The sequence below is a fragment of the Dryobates pubescens genome, chromosome Z (genome assembly GCF_014839835.1).
Source record: "Dryobates pubescens isolate bDryPub1 chromosome Z, bDryPub1.pri, whole genome shotgun sequence".
Lineage (NCBI taxonomy): Eukaryota > Metazoa > Chordata > Aves > Piciformes > Picidae > Dryobates > Dryobates pubescens.
In genome coordinates, this window is record NC_071657.1 from 120348565 (window position 1) to 120368088 (window position 19524).

General features: G+C 50.6%; 1 protein-coding gene across 2 annotated transcripts in view; it reads right to left on the minus strand.

Annotated features, from left to right (window-relative positions):
* The window catches only part of AHCYL2 (adenosylhomocysteinase like 2), an 89731-nt gene that overhangs the window by 11700 nt on the left and 58507 nt on the right, over nt 1-19524 (minus strand). For both annotated transcript variants that reach the window (XM_054177989.1, XM_054177990.1), the window contains exons 3-8: nt 12587-12730; nt 11840-11940; nt 10078-10180; nt 8812-8906; nt 5511-5617; nt 2942-3058 (exon numbers count right to left, since the gene is read on the minus strand). In XM_054177989.1, the coding sequence (XP_054033964.1) occupies nt 2942-3058; nt 5511-5617; nt 8812-8906; nt 10078-10180; nt 11840-11940; nt 12587-12730 (667 nt within the window). The remainder of the gene's footprint in view (nt 1-2941; nt 3059-5510; nt 5618-8811; nt 8907-10077; nt 10181-11839; nt 11941-12586; nt 12731-19524) is intronic.

Consider the following 19524-nt stretch of genomic DNA (forward strand, 5'->3'; position numbering starts at 1 on the left):
GGGTCCATCCTCCATCACAGCTGAAGGCAATGAGATAGACTTTAGAGGTTTGAACATTTCTGAGCTGCATCTTGCTACACAGGGAATGTGGAGCTAAAAGTTGTGCCTTCAAGTCCAAATCTGGGGGCAGCCAACCCCACCACAGCAGCTACTTTGTGGGTCTTGAACCCTGTGACCACATGTAATGGCCATAACAAAGAAGAACTGCTTCGTTAGAGGAACATCTTCATCAAGATGTTTTCATGCCATCAGAGAATGGTCTGTGTTGGAAGAGACCTTTCAAGGTCATCTTCTGCACTGTCTGTGCAGTTTCTTCCCCACATTTCCATCATGTGTTGTTTTAAAAGGGACCCTTCAAGGTCACCCAGTCCAACCCCCATGCAGTCAGCAGGGACATCTGCAACTATGCCAGGTTGCTCAGAGCCCCAAATGACCCAGCTTGGGGAATGGTTCCAAGAATGGGGCATCTACCACCCCTCTGGGCAATCCATTCCAGTGCCTCTCCACCCTCGTTTTAACCATTCTTGCTTCCAGCAAAGCTCACACTGCATCTTGGAGCAAGCTGCTCCTCATGGAGTGTGCATGTTTTGGAGACCCCAGATCATGATTTGGGTGGAACTTCTCTGGTTTTGATGGGCAGGAAGAGCAAGAAACCAGGGGCTGTTTGCAGAGTCATGTAATAAAACACCTTGGCAGGGAAAAGCCAGGTACCACCACTGCTGGACTTGACAAGGAGCCCCAAATTTAGTCTTCTAGAACAAGGTGTGATGGATCACAGGGTCACAGGGGTTGGAAGGGACCTCTGGAAATCACTAAGCCCAACCTCCCTGCCAGAGCAGGACGTTGGCAAGGAACCAAGAACTGCAGATGTCAAGCCCTGATTAAACCACACCAACACAAGAAGTCACAGTGTAACTAAGGTTGGAAGAGACCCCAAGGATCATAGAGTCCAAAGTCTTTTCTCCTACAGCAGGTTCTTCTCCACAGAGGGTTCCTCCTCCGCAGAGGGTTCCTCCTCCACACCTGGCAGGCAATCTTTCCTCTGGTGGTCATCTCATCAGCATCAACATCAGTCTAGAAGGTCAAATCTGTTCTTGCTCCCAGGCTTACTTGTCTACTGGGATCACCACCAGCTGTATAGTCTGAACCATAAGAGTAAAATCCCTCCCTGGAGGTGTTCAAGGCCAGGTTGGATGAGGCCTTGAGCTACCTGATCTAGTGGGAGGTGTCCCTGCCCATGGCTGGAGGGTTGAAGTAGATGATCTTTAAGGTCCCTTCCAACCCAACCCATTCTATGAGCCTAGGAAAGCCTGGCCTGAATCTCACTTGGCTTTGACAAGATATGGTGGTGGCAGGGACATGGACACCCAAATCCATCAGAATCAAGGCAAAAAAGAGAAGGAAAGAGAGCAAAAAAGAAAACAGATGTGTGAGATTTTCACCCTCTCCAGATCACAACTGCCTGCGCTTTGTGCTGCATCTCAAGACCAACAGCCTCAGAAGACATCATGTTCCTGGTGCCCACACATCCATCAGCAACTGAGTCCCACCCCATCCTCAAGCACACAGCACCAGCAGGATCTGCAGAGCCGGTCCCAGTTCCATGCTCTGTCTGCTGGGATGTGGTGGGGAAGGAGCACAGAGGGATGCAGACTCTTTCCTAGTTGTTTGTAGGACATGTGGCTGTGAATCCTGCAGGAGCAGGGTGAGGAGAGAGGGATGAAGCAGCATCCCCCCCATCACTCCCACCTTCTGCACCTATTTAAGCTCAGGTGAAAAACAGGGTTGGAGCACCTCTGCTGCGAGGACAGGCTGAGTGTTAGGGTTGTTCAGCCTGGAGAAGAAAAGGCTCCAGGGGAGAGCTTCTGGTGGCCTCCCCAGATCTAAAGAGGGTCTACAAGAAAGCTGGGGAGGGACTTTTTGCAAGACCATGTAGTGAGAGGTCAAGGGCTGATGGCTTCACACTGGAAGAGGAGAGATTTGGATTACATGTAAAGAAGAACTTCTTCACCATGTGGGTGGTGAGACACCGGAATAGGTTGTCCAGAGAAGTTGTGGATGCCCTATCCCTGGAACCATTCCAGGTCAGGTAGTATGGGGGGTCTGAGCAGCATGATCTAGTTGAAGATGTCCCTGCTGACTGCAGAGAGGTTGGAGTGGATGACCTTTAAAGGTCCTTTCAAGCCTAACCATTCTGTGATTCTATGACTCCAATCCTCAGAGTCTCTGGGCACACACACTCTTCTGTTCTCTTTCTTTTGGGACATTGCCAGGAGAAGACAAAACAGGGAAACTAGAAAGGCAAAAAATGTGGAGAAGCAGCTGGTTGACCCACACACAAGCAACAAATAAAGGTGGCTTTTATCCTGATGCCACCAAGGTAAGGGGGACATGAAAGGAGTATTGTAACCCTCTGTGAGGACTTCTGAAGTTCTCACAAGCTGCAGGGCTTGAGCACAGCTCCAGTCACACTCACCACGAAGCAAAAACAGATCAGAGCCACCTACAACCATGGAAGGGCAACATCACCCTGAGAGCACAAAGGCTCAGAGAGCAAACTTGAAGGGCACTGGGAAGGGTCTCATAAAATACCTGATGTGTCCTCCAGACACTCTGGAAAGAGAGAAGATGAGCCCAAAAGAGAGGAGCAGAGGCAGCATTTAAGTGGTGTGTCCTGTTCCTGTGTGGAGCCGGGTTCAAAATTCAGATTCACAGAATAGTTTGGGTTGACTTTTGAGGGTGGTGGAGTCCTGGAGCAGGCTGCCCAAAGAGCTTGTGGAGTCTCCTTCTTTGGAGAGCTTCCAGCCCCACCTAGTCATTGTGATCCTGGGCAAGCTGCTCTGGGTGCCCCTGCTGGAGCAGGGGTGTTGGTCCCTTCCAAGCCCTACCATGTTGGGATTCTGTGTGATGCTGTGACATGTTGGGATGGCCAGGTACATACCCATCCAGGATGGACTCTCTGCAGCAGTAGAGGTTGTCAAACTTCTGCTTGGTGACTGAGTCGTTGACATTCATGGCTGGGACGCAGAGCTTCCCTGCTTTGGACAGCTGGTACAGCCTGGTGTGGGAACACAAGAACAGACAGACTTCAGTGGAAAAATATGCTGGGTGCTATTGAGGTCCCTGTTTTGCTGGAGTGAGCAGTAGACATCTGGAGGGTCAAAGATAAACCTCTAATGAGGAGCTCCTCATTCCAGGAGGAGAAATCACAATCTTGATGCCACAGATGTTTGGACCTGTTCCCATCCCCACTGAAGAACAAGCAAGAGGTATCTCACAGAAACATCTGATCAGTTCAGAAGGTGCCCTAGACTCCATAACTGTTGATACTTTGACCATCCTCTGATGCCCACAGAAGTACAACACCCCCAGTCCTACTTCAGACACTGCAGGGTGAGAGCTCCTGTTATCCCTCAAGCTCCTGCAGCTCAAGGGAAATAGGAATGGCCCCAGATGAGGAACATTCCTGGCAAGGTGAAGCTCCTGTGGTCAACACCTGGGCCAAAACATCCATTTGAGTTTAATCACTGAGGTGCTGTGCCAGAAGAAACCTGACCTCCCACTTCTGAGAGCAGATCCAACTTCTGGCAGATACAAACCCACCATAAATGAATCTAAAAGCTTCACTGGGGCTATGGAGAGCATCTCAAAATCACCTCCCTGGAAAGGAGATGTTCTCTTGGGCAGGCTCTACAGACCACATCCAGGTTTCTCCCCAGTCTCTCTTTGTCAGCAGAGGAACTTGTTCCCCATGTTGCCTGTCTTCTGGAGGTGAGAGGACTGTGTTGCCTGCACGCCTGCACTGATACCACCAGCTTCAGAGAAAAACCTTGCTCCTGGCACGAGACCATGGGGAACAGCTGCACCTGGATTTTGCCCAGACTGGGAACAATTCAGAGTCCCAGAACCCCAGCATGGTGGGGGCTGGAAGGGACACCTCTGGAGATTATGCAGTCCAACACCCCTGATAAAGCAGGGTCACCCACAGCAGCTTGCCCAGCATCACAATGGCCAGGGGGGGTTGGAAGCTCTCCAGACAAGGAGACTCCACAACCTCTCTGGGCAGACTGCTCCAGGGCTCCACCAACCCTCACACCGAAGCAGTTTCTCCTGATGGAACCTCCTGGGTTCCAGTTTGTGCTCATTGCCCCCTGTTCTGTCACTGAGCACCACTGACAAGAGTCTGGACACATCTTCTTGTGCCTCACAGCTCCCTTAGCTCTTGCTGAGCATTGCTCAGATCCCCTCTCAGGCTGCTCTTCTGTAGGCTCAACAGCCCCAGGGCTCTCAGCCTTTCCTCCTCACAGAGATGCTCCAGGTGCCTCAGCAGCTTCCCAGCCTCCACTGGACTATCTCCAGTAGCTCCCAATCTCTCTTGGACTGGGAAGCCCAGAACTGGACTCAGGACTCCAGCTGTGGACTTCCTAGTTCAGGGTAGAGGAAGAGGAGAACCACTCTCCACCTGCTGGCCACACTCTTCTTGATGCCCCCCAGGACACCATTTGTCTTCTTGGCCATGATACCATATTGCTGGCTCCTGACCACCTTTTAGTCTCCCAGCACTCCCATATCCTTCTCTGTGAAGCTGCTCCCCAGTAGGTCATCCCTCACCTGTGATGCTGCAGAGGGTTGTTCCTCCATGGGTGGAGGACTCTACACTTGCCCTGGTTGAACATCCCATGCTACAACTAAGATCAGGTCCTTTTCTTGACCCCACTTGGCTGCAAACCTCAACCAGAGCCTTGCTCATCTCATGTATCTCACTTCCCTCTTTCAAAGGCTTCCTGCACCTCTCAGCCAGCTCCCAGAGCTGCAGCCTACCCCTTCTCCCTGCAAAAAGAAAGCTAAAAGCAGGGTCTGCTGCTCTTCTCCTCAGTCTTCTGTCACCTGTGATAGGGTTAACCCCACTGGAGAAGCACCTCCAGTAACCCCAAGAGCCACTTGCCCTAGCACAATTCTGCTTCTGTTGCAGACCAATGGATGCTCCTCAGCCACAGGGCTGCATCTCTGTGGTTCTACCTTTCCAGAGTCCCACCTCAACTCAAGACTCATTTCCTCATCCCAAATCTCACTTCTTCTCATAGATTCAGTTCAGAACTACACTTTTGACCTTCTCCAAAGCCCATCCCTTGTGCAATGCCCTCAACCTTTGCTCTTTTCACCTGCAAGACAAGGTGAGACAACCACTGCCCTGATTTCCCAAGGTCTTTGTGTACTACTTCCACCCATGCCATGGTGGATGATCTTAGAGGTCTTTGCCAACCTGATGGTTCTATGATTTTATGGTCAGTAGGTGTTTCAACTCCTCAAGTTCAGAGCAGGACTTCCAGGCTGCCTTCACTAAACCAGCTCTTGTGGAAGTGCCAAGCCCAAGCTGAAGGAGAGGCATGCATCAGGAGGTTCAGTGCTCCCTCTGTGGCACCTTACAGTTTGGGGATCTTTTGCTACTGGTGCCTTGAGGCAGAAGATGCTTTTGTGGCCCATGCTCACAGTCCACCCTCTCCTGTTACCTGTGGACACCAGTCACGCTCTCCTCTACGATCCCCTTGATCTTCTTAAACATGTTGGGGTACTTCTTGTAGATCCAATGAGTGAGATCTCCTCCATCATCCAAGATCTACAACAAAACCAACCACAAAGTCACTGCCCTGAAGATCTAGCAAGGGCTGCTGACCCCAAAATGGTACAAAGGACAGGAGGAAAGTGGAGAATGAGAAGAAAGTGGAGGATGGAGAAAGAAGATGGAGAGAGGAGGGTGAAAGAGGAAGGAGGGTGGGGAAAGGAGGGTGGGGAAAGGAGGGTGGGGAAAGGAGGGTGGGGAAAGGAGGGTGGGGAAAGGAGGGTGGGGAAAGGAGGGTGGGGAAAGGAGGGTGGGGAAAGGAGGGTGGGGAAAGGAGGGTGGGGAAAGGAGGGTGGGGAAAGGAGGGTGGGGAAAGGAGGGTGGGGAAAGGAGGGTGGGGAAAGGAGGGTGGGGAAAGGAGGGTGGGGAAAGGAGGGTGGGGAAAGGAGGGTGGGGAAAGGAGGGTGGGGAAAGGAGGGTGGGGAAAGGAGGGTGGGGAAAGGAGGGTGGGGAAAGGAGAGTGGGGAAAGGAGAGTGGGGAAAGGAGGGTTAAGGAGACTGGAGAGGGAGAATGATGGAGGAGGAAGGAGATGATGGAGGAAGATGGAGAAGGATTGAGGAGGAGTAAGATGGATGAACTATGGAGAAGGAAGATAGAGTGAGAAGGATGGAAAAGAATGGAGGATGAAGAAGGAGGATAAAGAAAGGAGATGGAAAAGGAGGAGAATGGAGAAGGAGGATGGAGGGAGAAAGAGGAGGATGGAAAAGAATGAGGATGGAGAAGTATGGAGAATGAAGGATGGAGAAGGAGGAGGATGGAGAATATGGAAGATGGAGAACAAGGAGGATCATCCTCTTTGCAGGTTCCCTACACCAATACCACATTCTTTTAACAGCATCACCATCATCATCAATGTCATCTTCAGCATTATCATCATCATCCTCTCTGCATATTCCCTACGCCAGCCCCAAAGGCTTTTGGCTGCCTCCTCATCCTCCTCCTTCCTCTTTTTGCATGTTCCCCACGCCAACATTCAAGACTGCCAATCCCCAGATGTCAGCCCTGGACAGAAGCTTCTCTGCTTGCTGCATTGAAATGGAGCTCAGCAGAGACCTTTCAGATCATCCAGTCCAACCCTTAACCCAGCACTGCCAGGTCACCACCAAACCACGTCCCTCAGCGACACATCTACACAGCTTAGAAACCCTTCCAATGGGGACTCCACCACTGCCCTGGGCAGCCTGGGCCAGGCCTTGACAATCCTTTCAGGGGAGAAATTGCTCCTCACATCCAACCTAAACCTCTCCCAGGGCAATTTGAGGCCATTTACTCTCATCCTACCATTTGTTCTGTGGGAGAAGAGACCAACCCTCACCTGGCTCCAGCCTCCCTTCAGGGAGCTGCAGAGAAACAGAAAGTCTCTCCTCAGCCTCCTTTTCTCCAGGCAGAACAACCCCAGCTCCCTCAGCTGCTCCTTGCAAGTCTTGTGCTTTATTCTCCTCCATCCACCTGTCTACCAAGACAGATAATCTCCAAACCAATTCTCTTGGCTTGAGTTCATCCACCTCGCTCTTGATTTGAGAACAGGGCTCTGGGCAACCTGATCTAGTTGAGGATGTCCCTGCTCACTGTAGAGGGGGTTGGACCAGATGACCTTTGGAGGTCCCTTCCAACCCAGAGCATTCTATGATTCTATGACTTGGAATTAGTCCTCCAAGAGAAGAAGAAAGCTGCTGTTGAGTCTAGACTCAAGATTTGACACCCTGCTAGTATGAGGGTGGATTTTTTGGCATTCCTGATTCTTTTCAGAGGTGACAGGTGGAGAATGGAAGGGGCCAAAAAAAGCCCACCTCAAAGAAGCTGCTAATGGCAAACAAACAACCTTCTGCCTTTGACTGGTTTTCATCTCATTTAGATCAAAAGCTCCAGGGCTCCAAAGATGTCGAGAAGCAGGAGGGAAAAAAGCACATCTGACACCTAGCAATTATTCTGCTCACCTACTTCAGGCTTCTTCTTGCTTTCCCTAGAAACAAGGGCAGAAGAAACCAGGAGAAAAAAAAAGGGGTGGAGCTGGGCTACCTGAGGTCCTCTCCTCCTACAGCAAGAGAAAGCTGAAAGTGCAGAAATCACCTAAAAATCTGGGGTTTGTTCTGAAAAAGAGGTAGGTGAGAGAGCTAGGTGAGATAGCACTGAGTCCCAGCATGGCTGAGGGTTGGAAGGGACCTCTGGAGATCATCCAGTCCAATCCTCCCTGCTAAAGCAAGGGCACTCACAGGAGCTTGCCCAGCATCACAATGGCCAGGTGGGGTTGGAAGCTCTGCAAAGAATAATCCATGACCTCTCTGGGCAGTCTGCTCCAGGGCTCCACCACCCTCAAAGCCAACAAGCTGCTGCTCAAGCAGTCTCCTGGGTACCAGTTTGTGCTTATTGCCCCTTGCCCTGTCACTGGGCACTACTGACAAGAGTCTGGCCACAACCTTTTGCCCTGCCCTCTTTAGCTCTTGCTGAGCACTGATCAGATCCCCTCTCAGGCTGCTCTTCTCCAGGCTCAACAGCCCCAGGGCTCTCAGCCTTTTCTCCTCACAGAGATGCTCCAGGCCCCTCAGCATGGACTCTCTCCAGTAGTTCGCTGTCTCTCCTGAACTGAGAAGCCCAGAACTGGAGCCTGGACTCCAGCTGTGGCCTGACCAGTAAAGGGGGTCTCCTCCAACCCAATGCATGCCATGATTTAAGCAATTCAATCAAATATGGTAAAAGAGGTTCACAGAATGGTTTGGGTTGGAAGGGACCTTGAAGATCATCTAGTTCCAATCCTCCTGCCACAGGCAGGGACACCTTCCACTAGATCACGCTGCTCAATGGCTGCAACCTCTTCTCAGAACAGGCTGATTTGGGGTAATTTTTCACTGGCTATGATAACTGAGTTCAGTTTCAACCACAGCAAGTAACTCTGGAATCAAAGGTAGAACCTGATGAACTTTGCACTAATGCTGGCTTAGCAAATAGTTAACCAAAACCTGGCTTGGCAGGCAAAGTCCACATGCAGAGGTCATTTATCCCACCTTCTCCCTGGCTGCAAACCAACTGAGATAAGTTGATGTCAGTGTTGTGGTAGGACCAAGCCGTAACTGCTAAGCTAGGTCTAAATGTAGGAGGAACATGCAAACCAGCACTATGCCCTCCTCTTCCTCTTCAGGTGACAGCTACCCAAACATCAACAGACACCAAACAGCAATCAGCTCCATCTCACCATGTTGGGCTGCCATCCTTCCACGTTGACGCAGCGATCGATGCACCACCAGAAGTCATCTTCGGACTCTCCCTTCCAGGCAAAGACAGGGAACCCTGGCACAGAGAGGGAGGGAGGTTCCAACACAGCTTTAGCCAAGCCATAGGGACCAGCTCTGCCTATATCCATGTGTGGTGGAACCAGGCTCCCCACACCTCTGAAAGGTTACTTGTAGGCTGATTTTTTCAACATCTACCTTCTAGAAGAAGCTTCAGAGGTACACAGTGAGGACACGCACAGGCAGGAGTCAGCTTTCGCCTAATTCCTTCCTCTCCTCCAAGGCAAAGCTCAGGCCACCACAGGAGAAGGCAACAGCCTCTCAATGACACCATTTGTCAGCAGAACCAAGGTTTCACTGCCAGCTGGATGTCCTGCCTTCCTCTGAGGCACATCAACCACAGATGTATTTGGAGATATTGTGCCTCATGATCAACTATTACTCAGCTTCAGTGAGCAAGACTAAGTAACAGGCAAGGCGGTGGCTTTGGCTGCTTCTTCTGGGTCTCCCAAGGAACATCCCAAGAGGGTTTGGACTAAGGAGTCTTCCAAGGAGGTTTGGACTAAGGAATCTCCCAACAGGGTTTGAAACAAGGAATGTTCCAATAGGTTTTGGATTAATGTCTCTCTCAAGAGGGTTTGGGTTAAGGAATCTCCCAACAGGGTTTGGATTAAGGAATGGTCCAAGGGGGGGTTGGATTAAGGCAACTCCAAGGGGAGCCTGGATTAAGGAATCTTCCAGTGGGTTTGGATTAAGGCATCTCCCAAGAAGGTCTGAAACAAGGAATTTGCCAGCAGGGCTGGGATTAAGGCATCTTCCAGTTGGGCAGCAAAATGGACATCTTCTGTTCTGTGAATGATGTCCCCTCAGATTTTCTTTGCCCCCATTCAGCCAAAGTTATGATTCATTTATAGAACTGAAATCAAATTTAGCTCTGTTTCTCCTAGCAAAAGGACTTCCAGGTTGACAGAGCCTTGATGCCTGATGATGTCCATCATCATCAGCTCTGCTAGGGACTTCTTACATCCCAGAGAGAAATCCTTCCAAGGTTTTTCAGACCAAGGGATGGGATTGATCTTAGGCTGTTCACCTCCTTCAGGTTCATCCTAAATAGATGATCCTAAATGAAGGCAAAACCCCTGAAAGGAGCTGACAAATGAGCTAAATGGGATGGAGCAACAAGAATTCCTTCTACAAGCAGAAAGAAGAAAGAGGGTGAAGTTTCCTACCACTCTCAGCAAGGGCAGCAGCCACTTCATTAAGGGTGGAGTAGATGTTGCAGGCAGCCCATCGGCACTGTGCGCCCAAGGCGCCCAAAGTCTCCATCAGGACCTGGAATCAAGGCCAAAAGAAGAAAACAAACATCAGAAAGAGCAATGGGAAGAGCAAAACACAACTGGGAGTTGGACTTCTGGCTGCAGGCTGAACCTCCTGAAGTTGGTTGGGAGCAGCACTGGGGGTGTGAGAGAGTTGGCCAATTTAGCATTCAGTTAAGTTTTCAATGGATGATGAAGGCAGCTGCTGGCACCTGGTAACAGGGCAGGGAATAATGGATATAAGCCAGGGCACAGCAAATTCCACCTCAACATAAGGAGAAACTTCTTTCCTCTAAGGGTGACAGAACACTGGAACAGGCTGCCCAGGGAGGAGACTTTCAAAGCTATCCTGGATGTGTTCCTGTGTGAACTGCCCTAGGTGATCCTGCTTTGGCAGGAGGGTTGAATCCAGTGATCTCTGGAGGTCCCTTCCAATCCCTACCATTCTGTGATGCTGTGATAAGCAGCATGGATAAAAATATCCCCATAGAGATGTCACTCAGCAAAGCCAGTCAGGAGAAAGCCCTCCTGAGGCATGTTTGAAGGAGAAACAACAGTTCTTGACTTCTTACAAGGACTTACATGGCTTTAAACTAAAAGAGGGAGATTTAGGTTAGATGTATGGAAGATGTTCTTCACTGAGAGGGTGGTGAGACACTGCAATAAGTTGCCCAGAAAGATGGTGGATGTCCCATTCCTGGAACCATTCCAGGTCATGCTTTGAGCAACTTGCTCTAGTTGCACATAGATGTCCCTGTTGACTGCAGGGAGGTTGGACTTATGACCCTGAAACGTCCCTTCCCACCCAAACCACTGCACTGATCTCTGATGACATCTTCCTATGATGCAGGTCATTCCATTTCCTCAGCTACCACTGCTTGAGCAAATGCCCCATCCCAGAATCCCAGCATGGTTGGAAGGACCTCTGGAGATCATCCAGTCCAACCCCCCTGATAAAGTAGGGTCACTCACAGCAGCTTGTCCAGGATCACAATGGCCAGGTGGGGTTGGAAGCTCTCCAGACAAGGAGCCTCCACAACCTCTCTGGGCAGCCCGCTCCAGGGCTCCACCACCCTCAAAAGTCAACAAGTTTCTCCTGATGGAACCTCCTGCCTTCTAGTTTGTACCTGTTGTCACTTGTCCTGTCACTGGGCACCACTGAGAAGAGTCTGGCCCCATCCTCCTGCCTCCCACCCTTTAGATCTTGCCGAGCATTGAGAAGATCCCCGTTACAGACACATGTGACATCACCTTGAAGCATGGCAGCTCTGTCTAGGAATGGTCCCCAAATGGTCCATTCTCTTTGCACTTGGTGCTGGACTCAGGGACCACATTGCTATATTAACAGGCCAAGGTCTACTTTAGGAAATGGCTTTAAGTTGCTCCAGGGGAGGTTTAGGTTGGACACGAGGAACAATTTCTTCCCTTTGAGGGTTGTCAATGCCTGGCCCAGGCTGCCCAGGGCAGTGGTGGAGTCCCCATCCCTGGGAGGCTTTCAAAGCCGTGGAGATGTGGTGCTGAGGGACATGGCTTAGTGGTGACCTGGCAGTGTTGGACTAAGGGTTGGACTGGATGATCTGAAAGGTCCCTTCCAACCAAGCCAGTTGTGTGATTCCATGATTGTAGAGGCTGAACAGTGGAAAATCCCTGTCTGATATTGTGGGTGGGGACTCACCGCTGTCTGAGCTGTGATGTGCGTGCAGCCCACGATCTTGGCCCCAGCCAGTGGCTTCTCTCCCTGAGCTCTCTTCCTCAAAGCCATCAGGGCAGGCATTTCTGAAAGGCAAAAGGAAGAGAAGTCCATCGACTTGATGGGAAGAGGAGAAACCACCAGCACCACTTCCTGCCCAGCTCTCTGGTACCTTTCTGAATTTGGACAGCTGCAGCAGCTTCAAAAAAGCGTGAGAGCAAGGATTAAATATGGTATGGGACAGATGTGAAGGAGGTAAGAGGTTGGACTTGATGATCTCTGAGGGCTCTTCCAACCGGGTAGATTCTGTGTGATTCTGTGGCCCAAGAACCTTCTGAGGTTTTCTCCTTACTATTTAGGATGTAGCACCCTCAGGTTTTCACGTTTCTACCTGTGAATTCCCAGCTGAGGCTGGAGGAAAAACTGCTTCAGACTGAGGAGGCCTTGGGACTTCACCTCTCCAATCTCCCTCCAACTGCCTCAACATTGGAGTTGTCTTTGCTACGGACTTTGGGCGATTCTAACCAAAGGCATTTGGCTGTAAGGGAAGTCGATGGTTGGCTGGAGCTACCAGCATAACCCTTTCCATCCCTCAAACCCCCACGAGCTCTCCCACATGGCTGTCAAGACATCACCACCACCCTGAACCTCACAAGAAGAGGATTTGGTGGAAGGAAGAATCCAGGAGGCAGCCCAGGCCAAGGTGGAGCCCGGGGAACACGTCCCATTTACCTTGCTCAGCAATTTCAATCTCCCGGCGCCCAAACTCTGCCTGTTTGATGTTTTTGACGCAGAAGTCGCTGCTGCCTTTGGAGTTCTTCTGCTGCTTGTCTCGGGGGGAGGTCTCATCATCAGAGCTGTCTGTGTAGGAGGCAGCTGGAGGAAGAAAAGCAGGTCAGAGACACAACAAAAGATTCCCCAAAGCCAAACCACCTGCAGATAGAATCATAGAATCAATAAGAATGGAAAAGACCTCAAAGATCATCAAGTCCAACCTGTCACCCAACACCTCATGACTAACTAAACCATGGCACCAAGTGCCATGTCCAATCCCCTCTTGAACACCTCCAGGGATAGGGACTCCACCACCTCCCTGGGCAGCACATTCCAATGGCCAACAACTCTCTGTGAAGAACTTTCTCCTCACCTCGAGCCTAAACCTCCCCTGGTGCAGCTTGAGACTGTGTCCTCTTGTTCTGGTGCTGGTTGCCTGGGAGAAGAGACCAACCACCTCCTGGCTGCAATCACCTTCAGGTAGTTGTAAAGAGCAGTAAGGTCTCCCCTGAGCCTCCTCTTCTCCAGGCTAAACAACCCCAGCTCCCTCAGCCCCTCCCTGCAGGGCTCGTGCTCAAGGCCTCTCCCCAGCCTTGTTGCCCTACAGATGTCCTTCTCTACGTGCACGACAACTCCCTCCTTCCCCAGCTGGGGTCTCCTTACAATGACCATTCCCCACGGGCAGCTTCTGTCTGCAATGACCTGGTGGAGCCCTGGGGTAGGCTACTCAAGTGGATGGGGCCAGATTCATCTCAGTGGTGTTCAGTGACAGGACAAGGGGCAATGGGCACAAACTAGAACCCAGGAGGTTCCATCTGGAGAAGCAGGTTGCCTTTGAGAGTGGTGGAGCTCTGGAGCAGTCTGCCCAGAGAGGATGTGGAGTCTCCTATGGAGAGATTCCAAACCCACCTGGCCATTGTGATCCTAGGCAACCTGCTTTGGGTGACCCAGCTTTAGCAGGAGGGTTGGATTGGATAACATCTAGAGGTTCCTTCCAACCCCCATGATGTTGTGCATCCAGGATTCACTCTCACCTACCTCTACTCTGACACCACACCAGAGAGCATCAGCCTGAACACTGGCCATGGCTCCCATGGGCTCATGCCCTCATGCTTTGCTTGTGGTCCTCTCCCATCTCTCATGGAATCATGGAGGGGTTGGCTTGGAAGGGACCTTCAAAGGTCATCTAGCCCAACCCTCCTGTGGTCATCAGGGACATCTGAACCTACAGCAGGTTGCTCAGAGCCCCAGACAGCCTGACCCAGAACAGTTCCAGGTATGAGACATCTGCCACCTCTCTGGGCAACCTGAGACAGGCTCTCACCACGCTCATCATGAATAACATCTTCTTTATCTCCAGTCTCAATCTCCCTCTTTCAGTTTCAAACCACCACCCCTTGTCCTGTCACACCAGACCCTGATAAAAAAGTCTGTCCCCAGATTTCTCTCGGTCCCTTTAAGTCCTGAAAGGTCACCAGGTCATCTCCCTGGAGCCTTCTCTTCTCCAGGCTGAACAACCTCAACTCTCTCAGCCTGCCCTCACAGCAGAGGGCTTCCAGCACTCCTGTCATTGCTGTGGCCTTCTCTGGCCCTGCTCCAACAGGTCCATGTCTATCCTATGCTGAGGATTCCAGAGGTGAATGCAGTAACAGCACATGGACCTCATCCAGGTTTGCCCATCTGGGCCAGCAGTTCTCTCACCTACCCAGAGCTCTGCACATGGACAAGGATCATGTTCTCTGGTGTGATGGTGAGCCCTTGGCCCAGGTTGCCCAGGGAGGTGGTAGATGCCCCATCCCTGCAACCACTCCAGGTCAGGTTGTCTGGGGCTCTAAGCAACCTGCTCCAGTTGCAGACTGCAGGGGGGTTGGACTGGATGACCATGAAGGTCCCTTCCCATCACAACCATTTTCTGATTCCATGATTCTACAGGTGAGTGTTTCTCACACAGTGTCACAGGAGCCACAAGCAGAGTTGAACCCATGGCCCTACCACCACCCACCAGTGCTTCCAAAGAGCTGCAGCTTTACAGAGAGCTCAAACGAAGGAAGACACCAAGACATCCTTCAGAGAACTTGGAATGAAGGCCAACCACCCCTTTATTCATCATTCCAACACCTCTGTCCACATTTTTATAGCAGAAAACCAAACTAAGGAGGCCAACCCTTCCCCCCAAGCATGACCATGGGTTTCTCATCCCTACAGCACCCAGCAAGCTGATTACTTTCCCTTCTGGCTTGTATGAAGGACTTGAATGATCCCATGGAGAAAAAGCTTAGTGTTGTCCATGTGCCAGGCTCCCCGAGACCCGCTTGGGTCTTAATCCTCTTAGAGAGGAGAATTAGGCATTGCTGGAATTTCTCTGCACAGTCTCCATCCTCAGCAGGGTGGGAAAGGCAAGTCTGACCCTGCAAAGGGCAAAATATTCCTGCTGCTGCGTCCACAAGCCTACAGCAGCTCCTGAAGGACCAGGAGAACAAAAGAACACCTTACGTAAGAGCAAACTCTTGTATCTCAAGGACTGCAGAAGGAAGGATTAATTAGATGCAGGAGGATTATTTCCATGAAGACAACTAATCTGTGGAGAGGTGGCTTTAAAAATCACAGGGTTTGGGGCTGGGAGCTGAAAAGAATTTTGTTTAAAGCCAAAAATGCCACCTAGACTGTAGGCAGGTTTTAATATGGAGAGGCTGCGCCTTCTGGAGGTGGTTTAATGGTCATGGGGGTGTTGGGTTGATGATCTCAGGGGTCTTCTCCAACCAAAATGATGCTTTGACTCTATGACCTTAGAGGTCCTCTCCAACCAAAATGATGTCATTCTATTCTTTAGTGCTACACAAAGATTCACAGATTCATACAATGGTTTGGCTTGGAAGGGACCTTAAAGATCACCTAGTTCCCACCCTCCTGCCATGGGCAGGGACACCTTCCACTAAACCAGGTTGCTCAAGGCCTCATCCAGCCTGGTCTTGAACACCTTCAGGGAGGGGGCATCCATGACCTTCTGGATGTGGTTTAATAGTCATGGTGGTGGTACCGCAGTATCACTAAGGTTGGAAGAGATCTCGAGGATCATCAGGTCCAACCTGTCACCACAGACCTGTCACCACAGACCTCATGACTAGACCATGGCACCAAGTGCCACGTCCAATCTCCTCTTGAACACCTCCAGGGATGGTGACTCCACCACCTCCCTGGGCAGCCCATTCCAATGACAAATTACTCTCTCGATGAAGAACTTTCTCCTCACCTGGAGTCTAAACCTCCCCTGGCACAGCTTGAGACTGTGTCCCCTTGTTCTGGTGCTGCTTGCCTGGGAGAAGAGACCGACTCCCAGCTGGCTACAACCACCCTTCAGGTAGTTGTAGACAGCAATAAGGTCTCCCCTGATCCTTCTCTTCTCCAGGCTAAACAATCCCAGCTCCCTCAGCCTCTCCTCACAGGGCTGTGCTCAAGGCCTCTCCCCAGCCTCGTTGCCCTTCTCTGGACATGTTCAAGTGTCTCAATGTCCTTCTTAAACTGAGGGGCCCAGAACTGGACACAGTACTCAAGGTGTGGCCTAACCAGTGCAGAGTACAGGGGCACAATGACCTCCCTGCTCCTGCTGGCCACACTGTTCCTAATGCAGGCCAGGATGCCGTTGGCCCTCTTGGCCACCTGGGCACACTGCTGGCTGTGGTGTTGGGTTGATGGTTGGGCTTGATGATCTTAGAGGTCTTTTCTAAGCAAAATGGTTCTATGTTTTTTTTAGTGCTACACAATACACAGCACCATATGCATGGATCTGCCCTGGTGAGACCAGAGCTGGAGAACTGTGTCCAGTTCTGCACTCCCTCGTTCAAGAGGGGCAGAGACACACTGGAGAATGTCCAATGGAGGCAATGAAGATGATGAAAGGACTGGAACATCTGACAGATGAGGAAAGGTTGAGAGACTTGGGACTGTTTAGTGTGAAAAATAGAAGACTGAGGATATCTTGTTAATGTTTATAAATATCTGAAGGGTGGAGGGCAAGAAGAAGGGGCCAGGTTCATTTCAATGCTGTCCTGTGATAGGACGAGAGGCAGTGAATACAAACTGGAACACAGAAAGTTCTACATCAAAATGAGGAAAAACTTCACTGTGAGGGTGCTGGAGCCCTGGAACAGGCTGCTCAGAGAGGCTGCAGAGTCTCCTTCTCTGCAGACTTTCAAGCCCCATCTAGATGCCTTCCTGTGTCACCTGCTCCAGGAGATCCTGCTTGGGCAGGGAGGTTTGACTCAATGATCTCTTGAGGTCCCTTCCAAGCCCTATTCTGTGGGCATGTTTATACACAGAAAACATGATGGTGATTGACTACTGTTGTTTGAATTAATATTGATCATCTAAAGTAACAGATTTTTCATTTAAGATAGAGTAAACTTTGCTCTTGTTTTCCTGTAAAATGAAAAAGAAGTCTAGAACAGACCTTGGAAGGGTCCAGACTCCAAGACTCGTCCTGCTGATCCCCATCAGACCACTCCTCTTAGAATCATGGCATCACAGAAAGGGTTTGGGTGGAAGAGACCTTGAAGATCACCAAGTCTGACTCTTAACCCAGCACTGACAGGTCACCACTAAACCATGTCCCTCAGCACCACATCTCCAGGGCTTTGAAACTCCTACAAGGATGGCGACTCCACCACTGCCCTGGGCAGCCTGGGCCAGGCATTGACAACCCTCAAGGGGAAGAAATTGTTCCTCATGTCCAACCTAAACTTCCCCACTGGTCATCTAGAAATACCCAGTTAAAAGCTGGGATAGAGAAGATTCCTCAGTAACATCCTGAGATGCCCAAAATCTGATTGAGGAGAGCATGATAACTGGGGAGCAGCATTAAGCCACAGATTGTTTAGCCTGGAGGAAAGGAGGCTGAGGGGAGACCTCAGCTCTCCTTAACACCATGAATGGAGGTTGGAGCCAGGCAGGGACTGGTCTCTTCTCCCAAGGAAGGAGAGAGAGAACAAGCAGAACTGGCCTCAAGGGGAGGTTTAGATTGGGTGTCAGGAGAAACATTGTCCCTGAAAGGGTTCTCAAATGCTGGAACAGGCTCCCCAGGGACGTGGTTGAATCCCCATCCCTGGAAGTGTTCCAGAGCTGCAGAGATGTGGTGCTGAGGGACATGGTTTAGCACCAAACTTGGTAGAGATAGAGAGTGATCTGACTTGATGATCTTCAAGGTCTTTTCCATCCTTTGGGATTCTACATTGCTATGACTCTAGACACCATCTGAACAGCAGTTGTGGCCTTTCAGGACTTAAACATGTTGAGAAGAAAGCTGAAGACAGACTCTTGAGCGGGGCCTGCTGTGACATGACAAGGGGTGATGGTTTGAAACTAAAAGAGGCAGATTCAGACTAGATAGAAGGAAGATGTCCTTCTCTATGAGGTTGGTGAGACCCACTCCCACATTGGCCAGAGAACTGGTAGATGCCCTACCCCTGTGATCATTCCTGGAGAGGTTGTTTGGGCTCTGAGCAACCCTCTCTAGTCAAAGATGTCCCTGCCGACTGCCAGGAGATTGGACTAGAAGACCAGGAAGATCCCTCCCTCCCCCCCCCCCCATTCTGTGATTCCATGATTCTACAGCTGAGCATAGGAACCACAGGTTGAACCCATGGTCCTACCACCACCCACCAGTGCTTCCAAAGAGCCGCAGCTTTCCAGAGCCCTCAAATGAAGAATGACTCCAAGATATTCATCAGAGAGCTTGGAGTGAAGGCCAATCGCCCCTTTAGCCATCATTCCAACAGCTCTGTCAGCACTTTTATAGCAGGAAACCTAAACTAAGGAGGCCAACCCTTCCCCCTAGGCATGACCATGGCTTTCTCATCCCTACAGCACCCAGCAAGATGATTACTTCCTCTTCTGGCTTGTGTGAAGGACTTGAAAGGTCCTTTCCAACCCAAATCATTCTGTGATTATGAGATTTCCACGACGTGAATGCAGCAGCAGGTCTCAGCCACCTTTATCCACGGGAAAATGGTGAGTGGTAAAAAGAGACACTTGCAGCCCATATCCCAACCCAGCAAAGACCAAATCAAGGCCTAAACTGAGCAAAGTTTAGATTTGCTGATACTTTAGATGAAGATCCACTCACACTGCCATTGCTCATGGCCAAAAAGGGGTGACCTTCCTCTCCCACAGCGCAGCTGTGGGCACCTCATGTCTGTTCTGCACAACCTTTGGGGAGTTACGAAGCATCAGGAAGATGAAATCAATCACCCTGAAACCAAGATACTGCTGTTCTCAGCCCATTTCTGCACCCACAAAACATGTGTGTGGGGCCCAACAACCAACAAGGAGCACTGCAAGCCTTCCAAGTGTTCAGAGGTTCATACAACGGTACGTTAGAATCATAAAGGTTGGAAAAGATCTCTGAGGTCATCAAAGCCAACTTTCTACCCAACACCTTCATGACCACTAGACCATGTCCTGAAGTGCCACATCTATCTGGTTTTTTTTAAAACCTCCAGGGATGGCAACTCCATCACCTCCCTGGGCAGCCTGTTCCAATGCCTCAATTCCTCACAACCTTCACGGAGTGCTCCAGGAATGAAGGTTCAGTTGTGCATGCTGAAAACAACGCACGTGCCATGAAAACACAACAACTGGAGCCCCTCCAGGGGACAAAACAGTATTTTGCTGGTCCATGTTTTCCAAGGCACAAGCCTGATGGCTCCTAGGTAGAGCTGCACAACCACCCAGTATGAGTGCAGATGAATCAAGCTTCCAGAACCAGTCTTGGTCTCGTTCCTGGGTCTTCAGGAGAGCCCAGAAATGTAAACCAAACCAAAACCACCCAGTAAACCCAACCTCTCTCTCCACTGAGTTCCCTTAAGTGTGGCTAGAAAGACCAAACAGGAGGTCCACCACTT